Source organism: Geotrypetes seraphini, chromosome 3, assembly GCF_902459505.1.
Source record: "Geotrypetes seraphini chromosome 3, aGeoSer1.1, whole genome shotgun sequence".
Taxonomy (NCBI): domain Eukaryota; kingdom Metazoa; phylum Chordata; class Amphibia; order Gymnophiona; family Dermophiidae; genus Geotrypetes; species Geotrypetes seraphini.
The window spans coordinates 82525662-82541972 of NC_047086.1; the positions used below are offsets into that span (position 1 = coordinate 82525662).

At 49.2% G+C, this 16311-nt stretch overlaps 1 protein-coding gene and 2 non-coding genes across 3 annotated transcripts in view; all 3 read right to left on the minus strand.

The window, feature by feature from the left end:
• Window positions 1–627: 627 nt before the first annotated feature.
• The window catches only part of RPS7 (ribosomal protein S7), a 45661-nt gene continuing 29977 nt past the window's right edge, over window positions 628–16311 (minus strand). Inside the window, exons 5-7 of the mRNA XM_033937056.1 lie at window positions 15833–15897; window positions 13892–14042; window positions 628–742 (exon numbers count right to left, since the gene is read on the minus strand). Of these exons, the coding sequence (XP_033792947.1) occupies window positions 665–742; window positions 13892–14042; window positions 15833–15897 (294 nt within the window). The 3' untranslated portion in view covers window positions 628–664. The remainder of the gene's footprint in view (window positions 743–13891; window positions 14043–15832; window positions 15898–16311) is intronic.
• LOC117358334 lies at window positions 925–1147 on the minus strand. The gene has a single exon (XR_004539028.1). It is a non-coding gene; the product is annotated as a small nucleolar RNA SNORA73 family (small nucleolar RNA).
• On the minus strand, window positions 14263–14486 carry LOC117358335. Its single transcript, XR_004539029.1, has one exon. It is a non-coding gene; the product is annotated as a small nucleolar RNA SNORA73 family (small nucleolar RNA).

Below are 16311 nucleotides of genomic sequence, written 5' to 3' on the forward strand. Positions count from 1 at the left end.
CTTTGACATTCAAAGCGGTGGGCACTGGTGGATTAAACGATTACCAAGGTTCACAAGATGTAGCACTGGGATTTGATTTCAACCTCTAGATGCAGATGCAGCAGCTCTACCAGTGAGCCACACCTTTCATTAAAGGTGTTTTAGGTTTATGTTGTGTGGATTTCAAAAGGTACATTGCAGAACAGCGGAACAAAAAAGTGTTGAACATGTTATAATTATTAGGTTTTTTTCATGATAGGTTAGCAGCAGCTATATTGTATGGCTATACAATATAAGGCTCCCAAAGACCAAAGTGGACTGTTCCTAGCTTCTCTGTGCAATAGCTGGTATGAGGAATAACTGAAGGGGCTTGGTAACTCAATTAAATTGGACTAATTTAGTCACACCAGGAGAAGGAGGAGTTTGTATGTTAAAGATGTGGAGGCCATCTATAAAATGTTCAAATTAGATATAACTTGATCCTCTGGCACATACATTTACCCATCCTGTGCACCCTTATTCATTTTGCCCAAAACATCAACATCCATTCATTTCATCACTGCTGTCAGGAAAGCTGTTGAAAATCCAGTACAGCTTTGTATGTAATGCATAAGCATTAATAGCCTTAATACAAGGCAAGCAAGCAGATACTAAACAATGAACATTTTTATTGTCATTTTTCACTTTATAACTGGAACTCTGGGAACTCAAACACAACATCTTTGCCTGTGAGCTTCTTATAGACCCCAGAAAATGTTTCAACCTAAAAAAACAAACAAATAAAAAGTTAGTAATGCAAACTTTATAGACTATCATGCTGAAATGGACAAGAAACAAAATAGCATAACCTAAGGTTATGTGGCAGCAAAGCAGTAATGGTCCATGGCAATCTTAACATCAAATCAAAATTAGATGTGTCCTCAATTACAAACTGCACTCTCAAATAACTGTGTCCTGCATGGTTTGTCTCCTCAGTAACAGTCCAGAGACTCTGAGAAGTTGTAGGAATATACAAGACACTGCCCTCACCAGCCCATGAGCTGGGGACAAACATGCTCTCCAACGTTGTGGAACGGGATTATACGTCACTGCACCTAAAGGTGCTACGCTCCCATGCGCCACCTGGACAGCGCCATACGAGAGCAACCTCACTGGATGTCCACATTGGGTTTCAGACAAAGGACAAGTATATTCAGAAAAGATTTTACATTACATTGGTATTTATGGATTGCTAATTGTTACATTCGGTGCTCTCTTATGGATAATCATTTTTGCAATGGGGTCATAGCATTTTAATATGTATGAACGGAGTTTAGTGTTTCTGTTTAATACATTGGTCTTTTCCTTGTATTAAGAATTCAATAAAGGAGAAATTAGGTTCTTACCTGCTAATTTTCTTTCTGTTAGCCCAGTGGTCTCAAACTCAAACCCTTTGCGGGGCCACATTTTGGATTTGTAGGTACTTGGAGGGCCGCAGAAAAAAATAGTTAATGTCTTATTAAAGAAATGACAATTTTGCATGAGGTTAAACTCTTTATAGTTTATAAAACTTTCCTTTAACAGTTTTACCTTATGCAAAATTGTCATTTCTTTAATAAGACATTAACTATTTTTTCTGCGGCCCTCCAAGTACTCTATTTTTTTCTGCAGCACTCACATTAAAGTTTAATATCTTTTCTTTCTCAAAACTGGCACATTTCTATTACTAAATGGAAAATAAAATCATTTTCCTACCTTTGTTTGGTAATTTCATCAGTCTCTGGTTGCACTTTATTCTTCTGACTGTGCATCCAATATTTCTTCTCTTCTTTCAGCCTCCTGTATGCTTCCTCTCCTCCAGACCTCATTCCCTCCCCCAACTTTTTATTTCTTTTTCTATGTCTGTCTTTCTCTGATTCCTTGTCCCATTTTTTGCTTTGTTTCTGGCTCCTTGTCCCCCCCCCCCTTCTTTCTTTTTTTCCTTCTGGCTTCCTGTCCCCCCCTTCTTTCTTTTTTCCTTCTGGCTCCCTGCCCTCCCCCCATGCCACCACCACCGGAGAATAGGCTGCTGCTGCTGGCGCCATCGGGAACAGGCCGAGATCTCCACGGGGCCGACCAACTCTCGCTGCCCGACGTCAATTCTAAGGTCGGAAAGGACATTCCGGGCAGCCAGGCAGCGATTGGCTAGCTAGAACGTCCTCTCGACGTCAGAATTGAGGTCGAGCGGCGAGAGAAGCAGGGAGATCATAAAGTATGGTGCCGGGGGTGAGAAGGGAAGGTAAGCAGTTGGGCACCCCTGCTCTAGACGAGCCACGAGCCGCACTCTAGGAAGAACAATGGAGGGTGACCAGTTGTGCGGACCGCACCCCCATTGGTACGCCACTGAAGCAGCAGCGTGTCTGGCCGGCTCATTCCATTCAAAGCCGCGGGTGGCGGCTCCTTGCGAGATCCGCGCCTGCGTCTGAAGCCTCTCTGATGTTGTGATGTCAGAGAGGCTTCCGATGCAGGAGCGAATAGCGCAAGGAGCCGCCAACCCGCAGCTTTGAACGGAACGAACCGGCCAGACCCGCTGCTGCTCCAAAAGGAAGGAATTATCCAGTCCAGACCGCGGGCCGCAAATAAAACTTGGAGAGCCACATGTGGCCCGTAGGCCGCGTGTTTGAGACCGCTGTGTTAGCCTATAGACTAGTATAGTCCTTACGAATGAGTTATATACCTCACTGCTACCAGCAGGTGGAGACTGAGAAAAAACATGTATATCAGGATAGCTTCCCCTCTCGCAATCCAGTCTGCTGAATAGTCAAGCAGAATCTAGGAAAGACTTCAACTGAAAACACACACCGAACAGGAGTGTAAAAACAACAAACATTGGTAAACAACTGTTAGAACATGTGAAGAACTAAACCCTGGCAAAGAAAATATCCCCAAAGCTCACCATCTAAGCCACAGCTGCTGTTCTTAATTCTCCCCGGCCCTAGGAAAATTCTAGAACCCGCAGAAAACACCAATCTACACGCAAACAAAAACCCGCTATCAACGTAGAAAGACAGACAAGGTGGGGAGACTACACCAGTCTACAGGCTAACAGAAAGAAAATTAGCAGGTAAGAACCTAATTTCTCCTTCTGTAGCACCTGGTAGACTGGTATAGTCCTTACGAATGGGACATACCAAAGCAGTACCCATTAAGAGTGGGACCCTCAAAAGGCCGACACCAGAACACATTCACCAAATACCGCATCCCGATGCAACTGAACATCCACACGGTAGTGTCTCACAAAGGAATGCAGAGAAGACCAAACTGCAACCTTGCAAATATCCACTGGAGGCACTAGAAAAGACTCAGCCCAAAAAGCTGCCTGATACTAAGTGGAATGAGCCTTGAGAAACTCTGGAACAGACTTTTTCTTCAGAAGATAAGCGGAAGAGCACAGTTAATTACCGTAACAGCTGTTATCCAGGGACAGCAGGCATATATTCTCACATGTGAGTGACGTCATCTACGGAGCCCCGATGCGGACAGCATTTCAAGCAAACTTGATTGAAGATTCAAGCTTGCTGGCTGCACCACGCATGTGTGCCTCCTGCTCCACTAGAGGGCACATCCCCTCCTCGTGGTCTCCAGTTCACATATCCAGCAAAGAAGCCAACCCCGGGGAGGTGGGCGGGTTGTGAGAATATATGCCTGCTGTCCCTGGATAACACCTGTTACGGTAAGTAACTGTGCTTTATCCCAGGACAAGCAGGCATGATATTCTCACATGTGGGTGACCTCCAAGCTAACTGATAAGGGATGGAGGGAGGTTGGCAATTCAAGAAAATAGGTTACGTAAGACCGATTGGCCAAACCGGCCATCGCTCCTGGACAGTGTATCCAGGCAGTAGTGTGAGGTGAAAGTATGAACGAAGACCACGTGGCAGCCTTGCAGATATCCTCGATAGGCATGGACCTGAGGAAAGCTATCGAAGCTGCCATCACTCGGACCTTATGTCCCGTAACTCGACCGTACAGCGCGAGACCAGCCTGAGCGTAGCAGAAAGAAATACAAGCAGCTAACCAGTTGGACAGGGTGCGCTTGGAAACTGGGCGCCCCAACCTGTTAGGGTCGAAGGACAAAAACAACTGGGGGGCCGTCCGGTGAGACTGGGTGCGTTGGAGGTAGAAGGCTAACGCCCGCTTGCAGTCGAGAGTGTGAAGCGCCACCTCTCCGGGAAGAGAGTGGGGCTTGGGGAAGAACACAGGTAGAACAATGGACTGGTTGAGATGAAAATCAGACACCACCTTAGGCAAAAACTTAGGGTGAGTGTGGAGGACCACCTTGTCATGGTGGAATACCGTGAAAGGTGGGTCCGCCTCCAAGGCCTGCAGCTCGCTAACCCTCCGAGCAGAAGTGAGAGCGAGTAGGAAGATCACTTTCCAAGTGAGGAACTTAAGATGACACTTATCCATAGACTCAAATGGAGGTTTCATCAGTTGAGCTAGAACCACATTGAGATCCCAAACCACCGGAGGCGGTTTGAGGGGAGGATGAACATTCAGGAGCCCCTTCATGAAACGGGAAAGTAAGGGATGGAGTGAAAGAGCCTTCCCTTCCAGGGGCTGATGAAAGGCAGCAATGGCGCTGAGATGGACTCGAATGGAATTGGTCTTCAGGCCAGAGTGAGATAAATGGAGTAAATACTCCAGAACCAAGGACACAGGGACCGACACCGGGTCCTGGCGGTGAGAAGAGCGCCAGGACGAGAATCTAGTCCACTTCTGAGAATAGCAGAGTCTAGTCGAGACCTTCCGAGAAGCCTCCAACACTTCCCTGACCGACTGAGATACAGGGAAGGAAGTCAAGGGGAAAGAAACCAAGCAGTCAGATGAAGAGACTGAAGATTGGGATGTAACAGTGAACCCCGACTCTGAGATAGCAGAGAGGGAAAGACAGGCAGAAGCAGAGGTTCCCTGACACTGAGTTGAAGTAGTAGGGAGAACCAAGGCTGGCGGGGCCATCGAGGAGCGATCAAGATCAGAGTGGCCCTCAGAGATTTTAGATGGACCAGCATCCTCAGAATCAGAGGAAATGGCGGGAACGCATAGAGGAACTTTCCTTCCCAATCTAGGAGGAAGGCATCGGCCTCGAGACGGTCCGGGGAGTATATCCTTGAACAGAAGAGAGGCAGTTTTTGATTGTCGGGGGAGGCGAACAGATCTATCTGGGGAGTCCCCCACGTGTCGAACACCTGTCGCAGCACCTGAGAGTGCAGCCTCCCGACGCTGAGGAGGGAGGAAGGAATGCAGACGGACCGTGTCCAGCACGGCCCCGATGAATTGTAAGGACTGAGAGGGGCATAGCTGGGATTTTGGGAAGTTTATCTCGAACCCCAGACACTGAAGCGCAGTAATAGTCTGTTGGGTCGCTGAGATAACCCCCTCCCTGGTCGAGGCTTTGATCAACCAATCGTCCAGGTAGGGGAATACCTGCAGACCCTGGGAGCGCAAGGTAGCCGCGACGACTACGAGGCACTTCGTGAAGACTCGGGGGGACGAGGACAGGCCGAAGGGGAGGACCCGATATTGCAGGTGGAGATCCCCCACCTGAAAGCGCAGGAACCTGCGGCAAGCAGGATGCACCGGAACATGGGTGTAGGCCTCCTTCAGATTGAGGGAGCAGAGCCAATCGCCTTCGCTGATCAAGGGGTAAAGGATCGGAAGGGAAAGCATCCGAAACTTTTCCCGTACCAGAAACTTGTTCAGGCGCCTTAAGTCCAGGATCGGGCGCAGGTCTCCCGTCTTCTTCGGTACCAGGAAGTAGCAGGAGTAAAACCCTTGGCCCCTTTGATTTTGGGGGACCGGCTCCACCGCCCGCAGGCGGAGGAGGTCCTTTGCCTCGGAGAGGAGATGGGGCAACTGCGCTCGATTTGGAGGACACGCACTCGGTGGGTTGTCGGGAGGTACCTCCCGAAAGTTGAGCGAGTACCATGATGAGATCACGCCAAGGACCCATGAGTCTGACGTTATGGCTTTCCAGCGAGGGTAGTAGGCTCGTAGGCGGCCCCCGATGGGGAGGAGGCCCGGTGGAGGTGCGGAGGGGGCCCGCCCCCGTCCACTCATTCCGTCAAAAGGACGGAGACGGCTTCACCTGCGCCATGGGCTGTGACTTTGGTGGAGCCCTTGAGTGAGCCTGGGGGCGTCGCGGCGGTGGTCTGGAAAAGGCCGGTGTGGACTTCTGGGGGTAGCGGCGAGGTAATCCCCGGAAAGGGCGAGAGGTCTGTGGTTTAGGCTTCTGCCGGACGAGAGACGCGAAGGAACGTATGTGTTCTGACAACCGTTTCGTAGCAGCCTCGATGGTGTCGTCAAAGAGCTCCTTCCCGACGCAAGGGAAGTTGGCTAACCGATCTTGCAGGTTAGGGTCCATATCGACGAGTCGTAACCATGCCAGCCAGTGCATGGCCACCGCAAAGGCTGCGACCCTGGAAGACAGTTCAAAGCCGTCATAAGCGGCATGGAACAAGTGCAGTCTGAGGTTGGAAAAATCCTCAAGGAGGAGGCCGAACTCTGTCTGGCAAGGGGTGGGTAAGCTCTCCGAGAAGGAGGCAAGCTGCGCAATGAGGTGCTTGAGGTAGGAGGAAAAAGTAAAGGTGTAGTTCAGGACTCTAGCGGTCATCTTAGAGTTCTAATACAACTGGCGTCCGAATTTGTCCAGTGTCCGGCCTTCGCGTCCAGGAGGGACCGCCGCGAACATCCTAGAGGGGTGAGCTTTTTTTAGAGAAGACTCCATCAGTAAGGATTGGTGGGACAGCTGTGGTTGCTCAAACCCCGGGTATGGTACCGTCCGGTACTTAGACTCCATTTTAGATGGGACCGCCGTCACCATGTAAGGAGTTTCGAGGTTCCTGATAAGGGTCTGCCCGAGTACCGGGTTCAATGGTAGCCGGAGGGACTCTCGGGGCGGGGAAGGCATATCCAGCTCCGCCAGGCATTCCTTGGAGTACCTTGAGTCAGATTGTAAGTCCAAGTCAAGGGCACGTCCCATGTCCTGGATGAACCTCGTGAAGGATGGTCGGTGGGGTCCCGTGGCCCCTTGCGGGGACGGTGACCGAGACCTCCGTTTGGCCGAGAAGGAAGGAGAAGCCTCCTTCGAATAGCGGGGTTCTCGCTCAGACCCTCGGTCCGATACTGGAGACGCGCTGTGGAAGCGCTCCGGGGTCGAGGACCTGCGTCGACTCGGGGAAGCCCTCGGGGACGACGCCGGGGTTCTGGGTACCGACCGATGTCTGGTCGGGGATCCCTCCCCGGACTCCCTCGGCGAAAGCCTTGGGCCTCGGACCGGAGTCCCGGACCGAGGGGGGAGTCAATAGGAGCTGTGGGTTGGTGAGAGATAGCTCGGTAACCCTTAGCGGCCCCCCCTATCGAGTCGAGGGGGTGCACCCTCGAGCCGGAGGGGAACTCCAGGCTTTCTTAGAGGTGTCTCGATTTTCGTTTTGCCCCGCGGCGCTCCGCCGGGGACGTGCGCCTCGAATGCCTCGGAGAGGAATCCGATAAAGAGGAGAGGCGACGAGAACGGCGCGTTGCTCAGGCTGGTCCGGCACACGCGGGGTCGAGGCCGGTTGAAGGTGAGCCATGGCAGTGGATAGCTCCGTTATGATCATTGCCCGGAGCAGTTCCTGGAATACTGGCACGGACAGCATCGATGGCATGTCCAAGGCCGCTGTGCTCTCCACCGGGGGCGATCTCGCTTCGGAGCATTCCCGAGTGGTGGAGGCACGTCCCGAGGTCTTCGGGGTTTTCGCCGGGGCCGTGGGTAAGGGGTTCCCACTGGAACCTGAGGAAGGAAGAGGGGCTTACCCGGGGCAGAGGACTTCTGAGAGCTTGAGGCCTTCGAAGCCGAGTCCCGAGGCGGGGCCGATGTACTCGAGGCCGAGATAGAGGCCGGGGACGATCTCGAGGCCGAGGGTTGGTCGGTAGCAAATAGTTCCGCCATGCGGGCCCGTCGTCGTCAGAGCGCCCGCTGTTGGAAGGTAGCACACCAGGGGCAAGTTACTGTTGGATGATCGGCCCCCAGGCAAAGGATGCACCAGCGATGCGGGTCTGTGAGAGATAGAAGACGCTCGCACCCGGTGCACTTTTTAAAGCCCATAATGGGCCGGGACATCCAGGCGGCCGCGGCCAATCAGGCCCTGCAGTCGCGGCGATCCGGGAGCCCCCGGATCGCGAGAAAAAGGGGCGCGAAAAGTGCGATGAGCAGGAAGAAAGAAGAATTTTGTTACGCACAGCGACTTTTAGCGACGAAAAAAGAAAAAATATAATAAATCGCGGTGCAAAGAAGGCACTGGGCCAGTGCTAAGAAAAACGTGTCTTAGCACAGCGGAAAAAAATCGAACTGAAGACCACGAGGAGGGGATGCGCCCTCTAGTGGAGCAGGAGGCACACATGCGTGCTACAGCCAGCAGGCTTGAATCTTCAATCAAGTTTGCTTGAAATGCTGTCCGCATCGGGGCTCCGTAGATGACGTCACCCACATGTGAGAATATCATGCCTCTTGTCCTGGGATAACAATAGTTTCCTTAATGCAGCTCGCAATAGTAGCCTTAGAAGCACCATTTCCCTTATGAGGACCCAAGAGCAAGGCAGCGATGATCTGATTTCCTGATCTCCTGGGTCCTCTGCAGATAAGAGCGAAGGACCCGACAGGCATCCAACTTGCGTAGCTGACTTTGCTCAGAAGAGCCCTCCCGACTACCCAACACCGGGAGGACCACAGATTGATTGACATGAAAAGGAGAAACTACCTTTGGCAGAAAAGAAGGAACAGGCCTCAAGGCAACCCGCTCCCTAGAAAACTCCAAGGGAGCCCTACGAGAGAAAACCTGCAGCTCAGAAACATGTCTAGCTGAAGTAATGGCCACCAAAATACCGCTTTAAGAGTAAGGTCCTTCAAAGAGCAGTCACCCAACGGTTCAAAAGGTGGGTGCACTAGTATAGAACTGGATTCAGATCCCAAGATGGAACAGAGGGCCGCCTAGGGAGGCTTGAGCAATTTGGCCACCCGCAAGAAGCGAATCACATCAGGCATAGCAGTCAAACACTGACCTTTCAACAACCTATGAAAGGCTGACAAGGCCGCAAGCTGAACCCGAGAGAAGACCAAGCCAGTCCCCTATCCAGGTTATCCTGCAAGAACTCTAAGATGGCAGGCAAGGAAGCATGAAAATGAGACTACTCCAGGCACAGCACACTACTCCTCAAATAGACGCCAAACCCTCACATAAGCTCAAGAGGTAGAAAGCCTCCGGGACCCCAAGAGAGTTGAGATCACTTTATCTGAATACCCCTTCTTATCTAGGCAATCCCTTTCAAAAGCCAAGCCATAAGACAGAAGGGACCCGGATTGAACATTGGAATGGGACCCTGAGTCAGAAGGTCGTCCAACAGAGGCAGAGGATCCGCCACCAGATGCCTCATATCACGGTCGCCTGGGCCAATCCAGAGTCACCAGAACCACAAGGCCTGCATGTCAAAATATGCGGAGAAGAACTCTACCCACTAATGGCCACGGAGAGACACATACAACAGTCCCTCTGTTGGCCATGGTTGAACCAGAGTATCCAGGCCCTTGGCCTGACCATCCCTGTGACGACTGAAGAAGCGGGGCTTTTTGGCATTGATACTTATGGCCATCAAGCCCATGAGAGTCTGACCCGAAGACTGCACTATCAACTGAAAGGCCACGGGGCTTAGACACCACTCTCCGGGATCTAGCACGTGACGACTGAGGAAGTCCATTTGAACATTCTCCACTCCGGCTATGTGGGAGGCTGAAATGTCCTGATGAGTCCCCGCCCAGACCAGGACCAGAGCTGCCTCCTGTGCCAAAGTGCTTCTGGTGCCCCCCTGATGTTTGACATAGGCCACCGCCATAGCATTGTCCAAAAGAACCCTGACAGACTTGCCCATCAGAAAGAGCTGGAAGGCAAACATCAGACGGATGGCATTGGTCTCTAAAACATTGATCGACCAAGATGCCTCCTCCGTGGACCAGGTGCCCTGAGCTGAGTGACCTAGACACTGAGCTCCCCAACCAAGAAGACTGGCATCTGTGAGCAGCACCATCCACGGTGGCTGGTCCAGACTCGCCCCTTGTAAAAGATGGGAGCTCTGAAGCCACCAACGAAGACTGCACCGAGCCAAGCCCGGAAGCAGAACAGGATGATCCAGAATGTGCCTGAGGCGACCACCTCTGAACAAGAGCTTACTGAAGAGGACGCATGTGGCTCACCACATCAAGGGAAGCCGCCATCGACCCTAAGACTTGGAGGAAATCTTGCGCCCAAGAACACCGGGACACCATAAGCAGGCAAAACTGAGATTGCAATTTGCTTACCCGGACCTCTGGAAGGAAGACCTTCCCCAAGGAGGTGTCGAACAGCACTACTAGATACTCCAGTTGCTGAGATGGAGACAACCAGCTCTTGGAAAGGTTGATTACCCATCCCAGCATCTGCAGAAACTTCACCACCTGAGCCGTAACCCGAGTGCTCTCCTGTAACGACTTCACACGAATCAACCAGTCATCCAGGTAGGGATGAACTAGAATGCCCTCTTTTCACAATGCCATCGCAACAACCACCATCACCTTGGTGAACGTCCGTGGAGCACAGAAGGAGGGAAGTGCACAAAACTGATAATGTTGCCTCAAGATCACAAAGCGCAGGAAGCAATGATAGGAAGCCCGAATAGAAATGTGCAAGTAGGCCTCTGTCAGATCTAGAGAGGTCAGAAACTCCCCTGGGCTGAACGACCGCCGAGTTTCCATGTGGAAGAAATGCACGTGAAGAGCCCTGTTGACCCCCTTCAAATCTAGGATGGGCTGAAAGGTCCCTTCTTTCTTTAGCACCACAAAGTAAATTAAGTACCAACCTGTGCCCCACTCCTGCGGGGGAACTGGAACCACTGCGTGGAGATCCAACAATCTTTGAAGGGTCTGGCAAAAGGCCTGCTGCTTCCACTCCACTTGTGAGGGGGAAGCGAGAAAACGATCTGGCAAGGAACGGGCAAACTCCAGAGCATATCCGTCCCGAATCACCTCCAGAACCCACTGATCAGACATGACGTCTGCCCACTTTGGAGAAAAATCTTGCAGCCTGGCACCCATCTTGGGTGAGCGGCAAGAGATCCGGCGGGGCCCTGCCTGCATCCTGGCAGGCCCCATGAAAGGACTGCATGCACTGAAAGAACCTGCCTCTAGGAGACTAAAAGGAGGCAGCCCCTCGACCAGGGCGGAAGCGGTGGAAATCACGCCCACACGCAGTCCCACCTCGAGCAAGCAGCCTAGGCCTATCCTCAGGCAAACGAGGCACTTTAGAATCAGATAGAGTCTGAAACAACTTGTCCAAGTCCTCACCAAACAAAAAGGACTCTTCAAAGGGAAATTTTGTCAACTTAGCTTTGGACGCCATATCCGCCGACGAAGCCCGAAGCCACAAGGTATAGCAAGTTACCACTCCAAAAGCCAACAACTTGGCAGAAGCTTGCAAGAGGTCATACATGGCATCTGAAAGAAGCACCCAATTCAATCTTTGCTACTTCACGCTTTAGCAATTCCCAATCCTCAGATTTACTGTCAAGCACATGCTCAGCCCAGCGAAAACATGCCCAAGCTACCAGCCCACCACACATCACCGCCTGGACCGCCAGAGCTGTCACATTAAAACTCTGTTTAAGGAGGGATTTCCAACTTACGCTCATCATGGTTCTTCAAGCCCACACCGCCCTCACCAGGCACGGTATGCCTCTTAGAGATGGCCAAGACCACCGCGTCCACCACAGACTTCAGATTGTCCCTATCCCTTCCAGGAATGGGATACAGGCAGGCAATAGAGCGAGAAAAACGAAAAGGAGCTTCTGGCACCTGCCACTGTGCGAGCATGTCCCGAATATTCTGATGCATAGGAAAAGAGCCAGAAACAGAGAGGATCCCCTTAAGCAAAGGGTCCACAAAGTGCAAAACCAAGGAGACCTGAAGAATTGTAAGAAGCTCTTCCCACTGAAAAATGCGCACCACAGATACATCCTCGCCAGCAGGGGGTGCTCACCCTCACTGGCGGATCCTGGAAATCTCCCCAATGGTCCAGGTCCACATCAATACCATCTTGCTCCTCTAAGCAAAAATCCTCATCCCACGAGACCCTCGGATGTTTGGATAAGAGAGTAGAGGGGTGCAAAACCACCTGTATGGGGCTGAACTGGGGAAGACATTGAGGGCAACCCTCCCCCCCCCCCCCCAGATTGGACAGAGAACCTCAAGCCGCCAGCACATAAGTTTTACATAGTAACAACATAAATTTAGGGGGGAAAACCCCCGGCAGCTCCAAGGGACTACCTTCCCCAGCAGGGGACCCTGCCATACCTTGCCCCCTGTATTTCCAGAACAGGGGGAAGGTCACCTGTGGTAACAGAAATGAAGGAGGTGCCTACCGAAATTGGACCTGAAACCACCAAAATCAGAGCTCCTGTGGCCTGTCTTGTCTGAAAAGCCTGGAACTTTCCTGACGCCGAGGAACCGACCAACGCGAAACGTGCCTTTAGATAGTGGCTCCTAAAGCTAGTGAATCCCCAGCCACTCTGGCAGTAAGGGAATCCTTCGTGAGGTACATGCGGCAGGGTGTCCTGGCCGCTGGCAACCGCTGCCGATGAGACTCCCCTACCGCTCTGTGTCTGCACAATGCTTGCACAGGCCGGCCGCGAGTACCTCGTGTCTGGAGCACAAGGAGCATTTTTCTCCCTTAAAATTGCTCATTGTGCTGAAAAACACCCTAGCTTTAATAAAAGTGTTGGTTAGATGAGAAAAATAATACAAATGGCAGTTTTAAAGAGAACTGAGCCCTTTAGACCGGCACACCTGAGGATTTTTTTTTTCACTTAGTCAGAATAAATTCGGCTCTCAAAGCTGGAAGCCTGACCAACCAGGGGGCTAGGCTGCTGGCTGAGGCACCTCTACAAAAATGTGGGGAGGTGGAAGAAATTGAGGGAGGGACCCAGCACGAGACTAGCCGAATTTAACACCCCCAATGACAGACAGATCCCCAAACAGGCTCTATCTGGCACAAAAGGGGAACCCAGGAGTCCAAAACAAAATTCCAACAGTACTAAGAGGGGAGCCGAATTAGTCTTACCACCTGCTAATGGAGACTGAGGAAGACTGGATTGCAAGAGGGAAAGGTATCCATAAATACAAGTTTGTTCTCAGTCTCCACCTGCTGGTAGCAGTGAGGTATATAACCCATTCGTAAGGACTATACCAGTCTACCAAGCACTACAGCAATAACTGTTAAAACGAAGATCAGACTGGTCCATGCATTCATTTTTTCTATATTCAATTACGGATGTGAAAGTTGGACATTACGGAAATAAAGACAGAAAAGAGGATGTACTCATTTGAACTCTTGTGCTGGAGAAGGATTGTACGTGTGTCGTAGGAGAGCTAACAAATCTATTTTGGAAAAGATCAGACTGGATATGTGAAGCCCACATGATGAAGTTACGACTATCTCATTTTGATCACACAGTTAAAAGAGAGATCACTGGAAAAGGACATTCATGTTTGGAAAGATTGAAGGAACTAAGCAAAGAGGGATGGATATGTTGACAACTACCATGGGGTGACGCTGAATGACCTCAGACTAGCACCTAACCGACTTCTTTTTGGATCTTTAACTTTGTCAAGTCGCTAGGAATCAAACCTGAGTCGATGGCACCTAACATGCACACAAAAATTCCAAATTCAGGTTGCTGTTAATCTAAATAGCCTTCCATCTGATTAAACACACATTTATGTCCTGGTCAATGATTTTATTGTATTAGCCACAATCAAGATCTCACATTATTCAAAAAACTAATCACCTCATTAATTACATAGCTCAGTAAAAGTAAACACTAGAATTTTTACCTTATGTTCAACATTGTTCTGTTGTGCTTTGTCCAGGTGGACTTTTATGAGCCTGCTGCCGTCCAATTTCACTCGAATTCTCTTGCCCACAATTTCACTTGGGAAGACCAAGTCTTCCAGAATGGCATCGTGCACTGCAGTCAGTGTGCGGCTGAAATATCACCACACATGTTAAAGCCCAACTGCACATAGTGGTACTTTCTAAATGCTTGATTTTTCCCCTAAAGATATTTACAAACCCTTATTGAAAATACAGATAATATATTTCAATATGTAGAACTGCTGACAAGTCATCATGCTCTCTAAATTTAGTCTGATTAATATCAGTGACTTCAGATAAGGGGAAAATACCACCCTGAACATATATATGCATTTGTGTCCTGCATGGTTTGTCTCCCCAGTAACTATCCAGAGACTCTGAGAAGTTGTAGGAATATACAGGACGCTGCCCTCACCAGCCCAAGAGCCAGGGACAAATATGCTCTCCAACGTTGTGGAATGGGAATATACGTCATTGCACTCAAGAGGTGCTACGCTCCCGTGCGCCACCTGGACAGAGCCAAGTGAGAGCAACCTCACTGGATATCCACGTTGGGTTGTGAAAGCAGTGTGTCTAGCTTAACCTGTGAACAGTACAATAAATTAATCCAAAAATGTTAAAAACATTATATAGCCACCCATAAAAGATGCAACTCAATAAAAACAAGATCTCGGAGAATTTTGCAGTAATGCAATGTGTATGAAAATTCAAACAATTTTAAGACTTTAGAATATTCTAAGACCTTAGGAGCCAGTCAATAAGACCTCTTAAAATGCCCCCTCCCCACCAAGTTTCTCTAGGGCTCAGTTACTGAAACTCTTTCTCTATCACAAGTCTATAGGTAAAGAAAGCTTAATATATCAGGTCCTTAACACTGACAATGCAGAGTACCAATCGAAACCAATTTTTATGTTGGTGGCTCCTGCCAGAATGTCTCCTCCTGCCTTCTTGCCTTCACTATATCAATTTTAATTTAAACCAAAACCCAGTTGGAGCTTAGTGATTTATGTTGGAAAACAAGATGCAAAACATTCCTACTCTAAAACTGCTGCACTATAGACAACACAAATTGCAGCCCCCAACATAAATACTGTAGTCTGCTTAAAAGCTGCAGTTCCCTTCTGTAAAGTGTTTTCTGGATTTGCTTTTCTGCACTTGAAGGAAGAAGTAGTTCACTGAAAATGATAGCAGAACCAGAGCCATTAGGGTAAGTGCTGGAGCCTCTTGAGTGTTTTACAGGTGCCTGTTAGTTTAATAGTTACCACCAATAAAGTGGACCACCATCAAAATTTGAGAAATTTAATAAACTGAATTAGTGTCTTCTTACTCCCTCCCCAAATTCATAGTTATATTCACATTAAACTACTTATTTAATACAGCATTTAAAAATCTCTTTAAAATAAAACCTAAATAATCTAAGCTTATAAAAGAAATACTCAAGCCCAGATTCTCAAAATGATGCACAATCAGCCATCACCTAAAGAAACAGCACCGGTTGCATGTCACTTCAAGCTACAGCCTAATTTTGAGAATCGTGGTTTGCATTGAAAATAGGTACTGGAAACGTAAGCCAGGATTTTACAGGCCTACATTTCCAGTGCCTATCTTTGACGTAGAATCACACTTAGCGGTGCCGAACGTCAACTCTGCCCATAACCACACCTCTTGACGTTCAGCGCTGGTAAGCATCTGCGTAGATGCAATTCAGGCGCCTCACAGTGCCTACTTTTTCTCTTAAGTTTTTCATTGGTTTTTAACAGCACAGTCAATTACCACACTATTATTTGCCAATTAAAATAATTAACTTAAGTGTCATTCAGGTGTCTACCAGCACCTTCCAAATGGTGTAGTTTTGAGAATCCAATAAAAACTTTAGGCACTGGGCATTATTACTTACATACCTCCTGGGACGCTTCTGCTTGTTTTTTGTACGACTTTTCCTTGTTGGTTTGGGAAGAATCCTCCTCTGTTAAAAGAAATAGGACACTTTAGCATTTATTTAATATAAACATATTTCATCAATTTTAGTTAAAGTTACTGAAATGCTTTCATCTTTGAAATTTAAGGCTCTATCTCCCACCCCCACTCTAACCACTGAAAAATCTCTACTGAACAAAAATAAAAGGCCCACTACCAAACAACCAGAGAAATATAGAGGGCTAAAAACAAAACACAAACATATCACAGAAGAGGTAACAGCTTTGTGGCTGCTTTTAGCTACAACAAACTGAAGGTAGGTTATCCTTGACGTAGAGAGCAACATGCAAGCAGGACATGGGTTCAGAAATCCAAAATTACACACATGACGGTCTGAATTTTGCTGCACAACACAATAGGTATGAGTGAGTTTGGCAGCTTGAAAATTAAGGAAAGGCACATT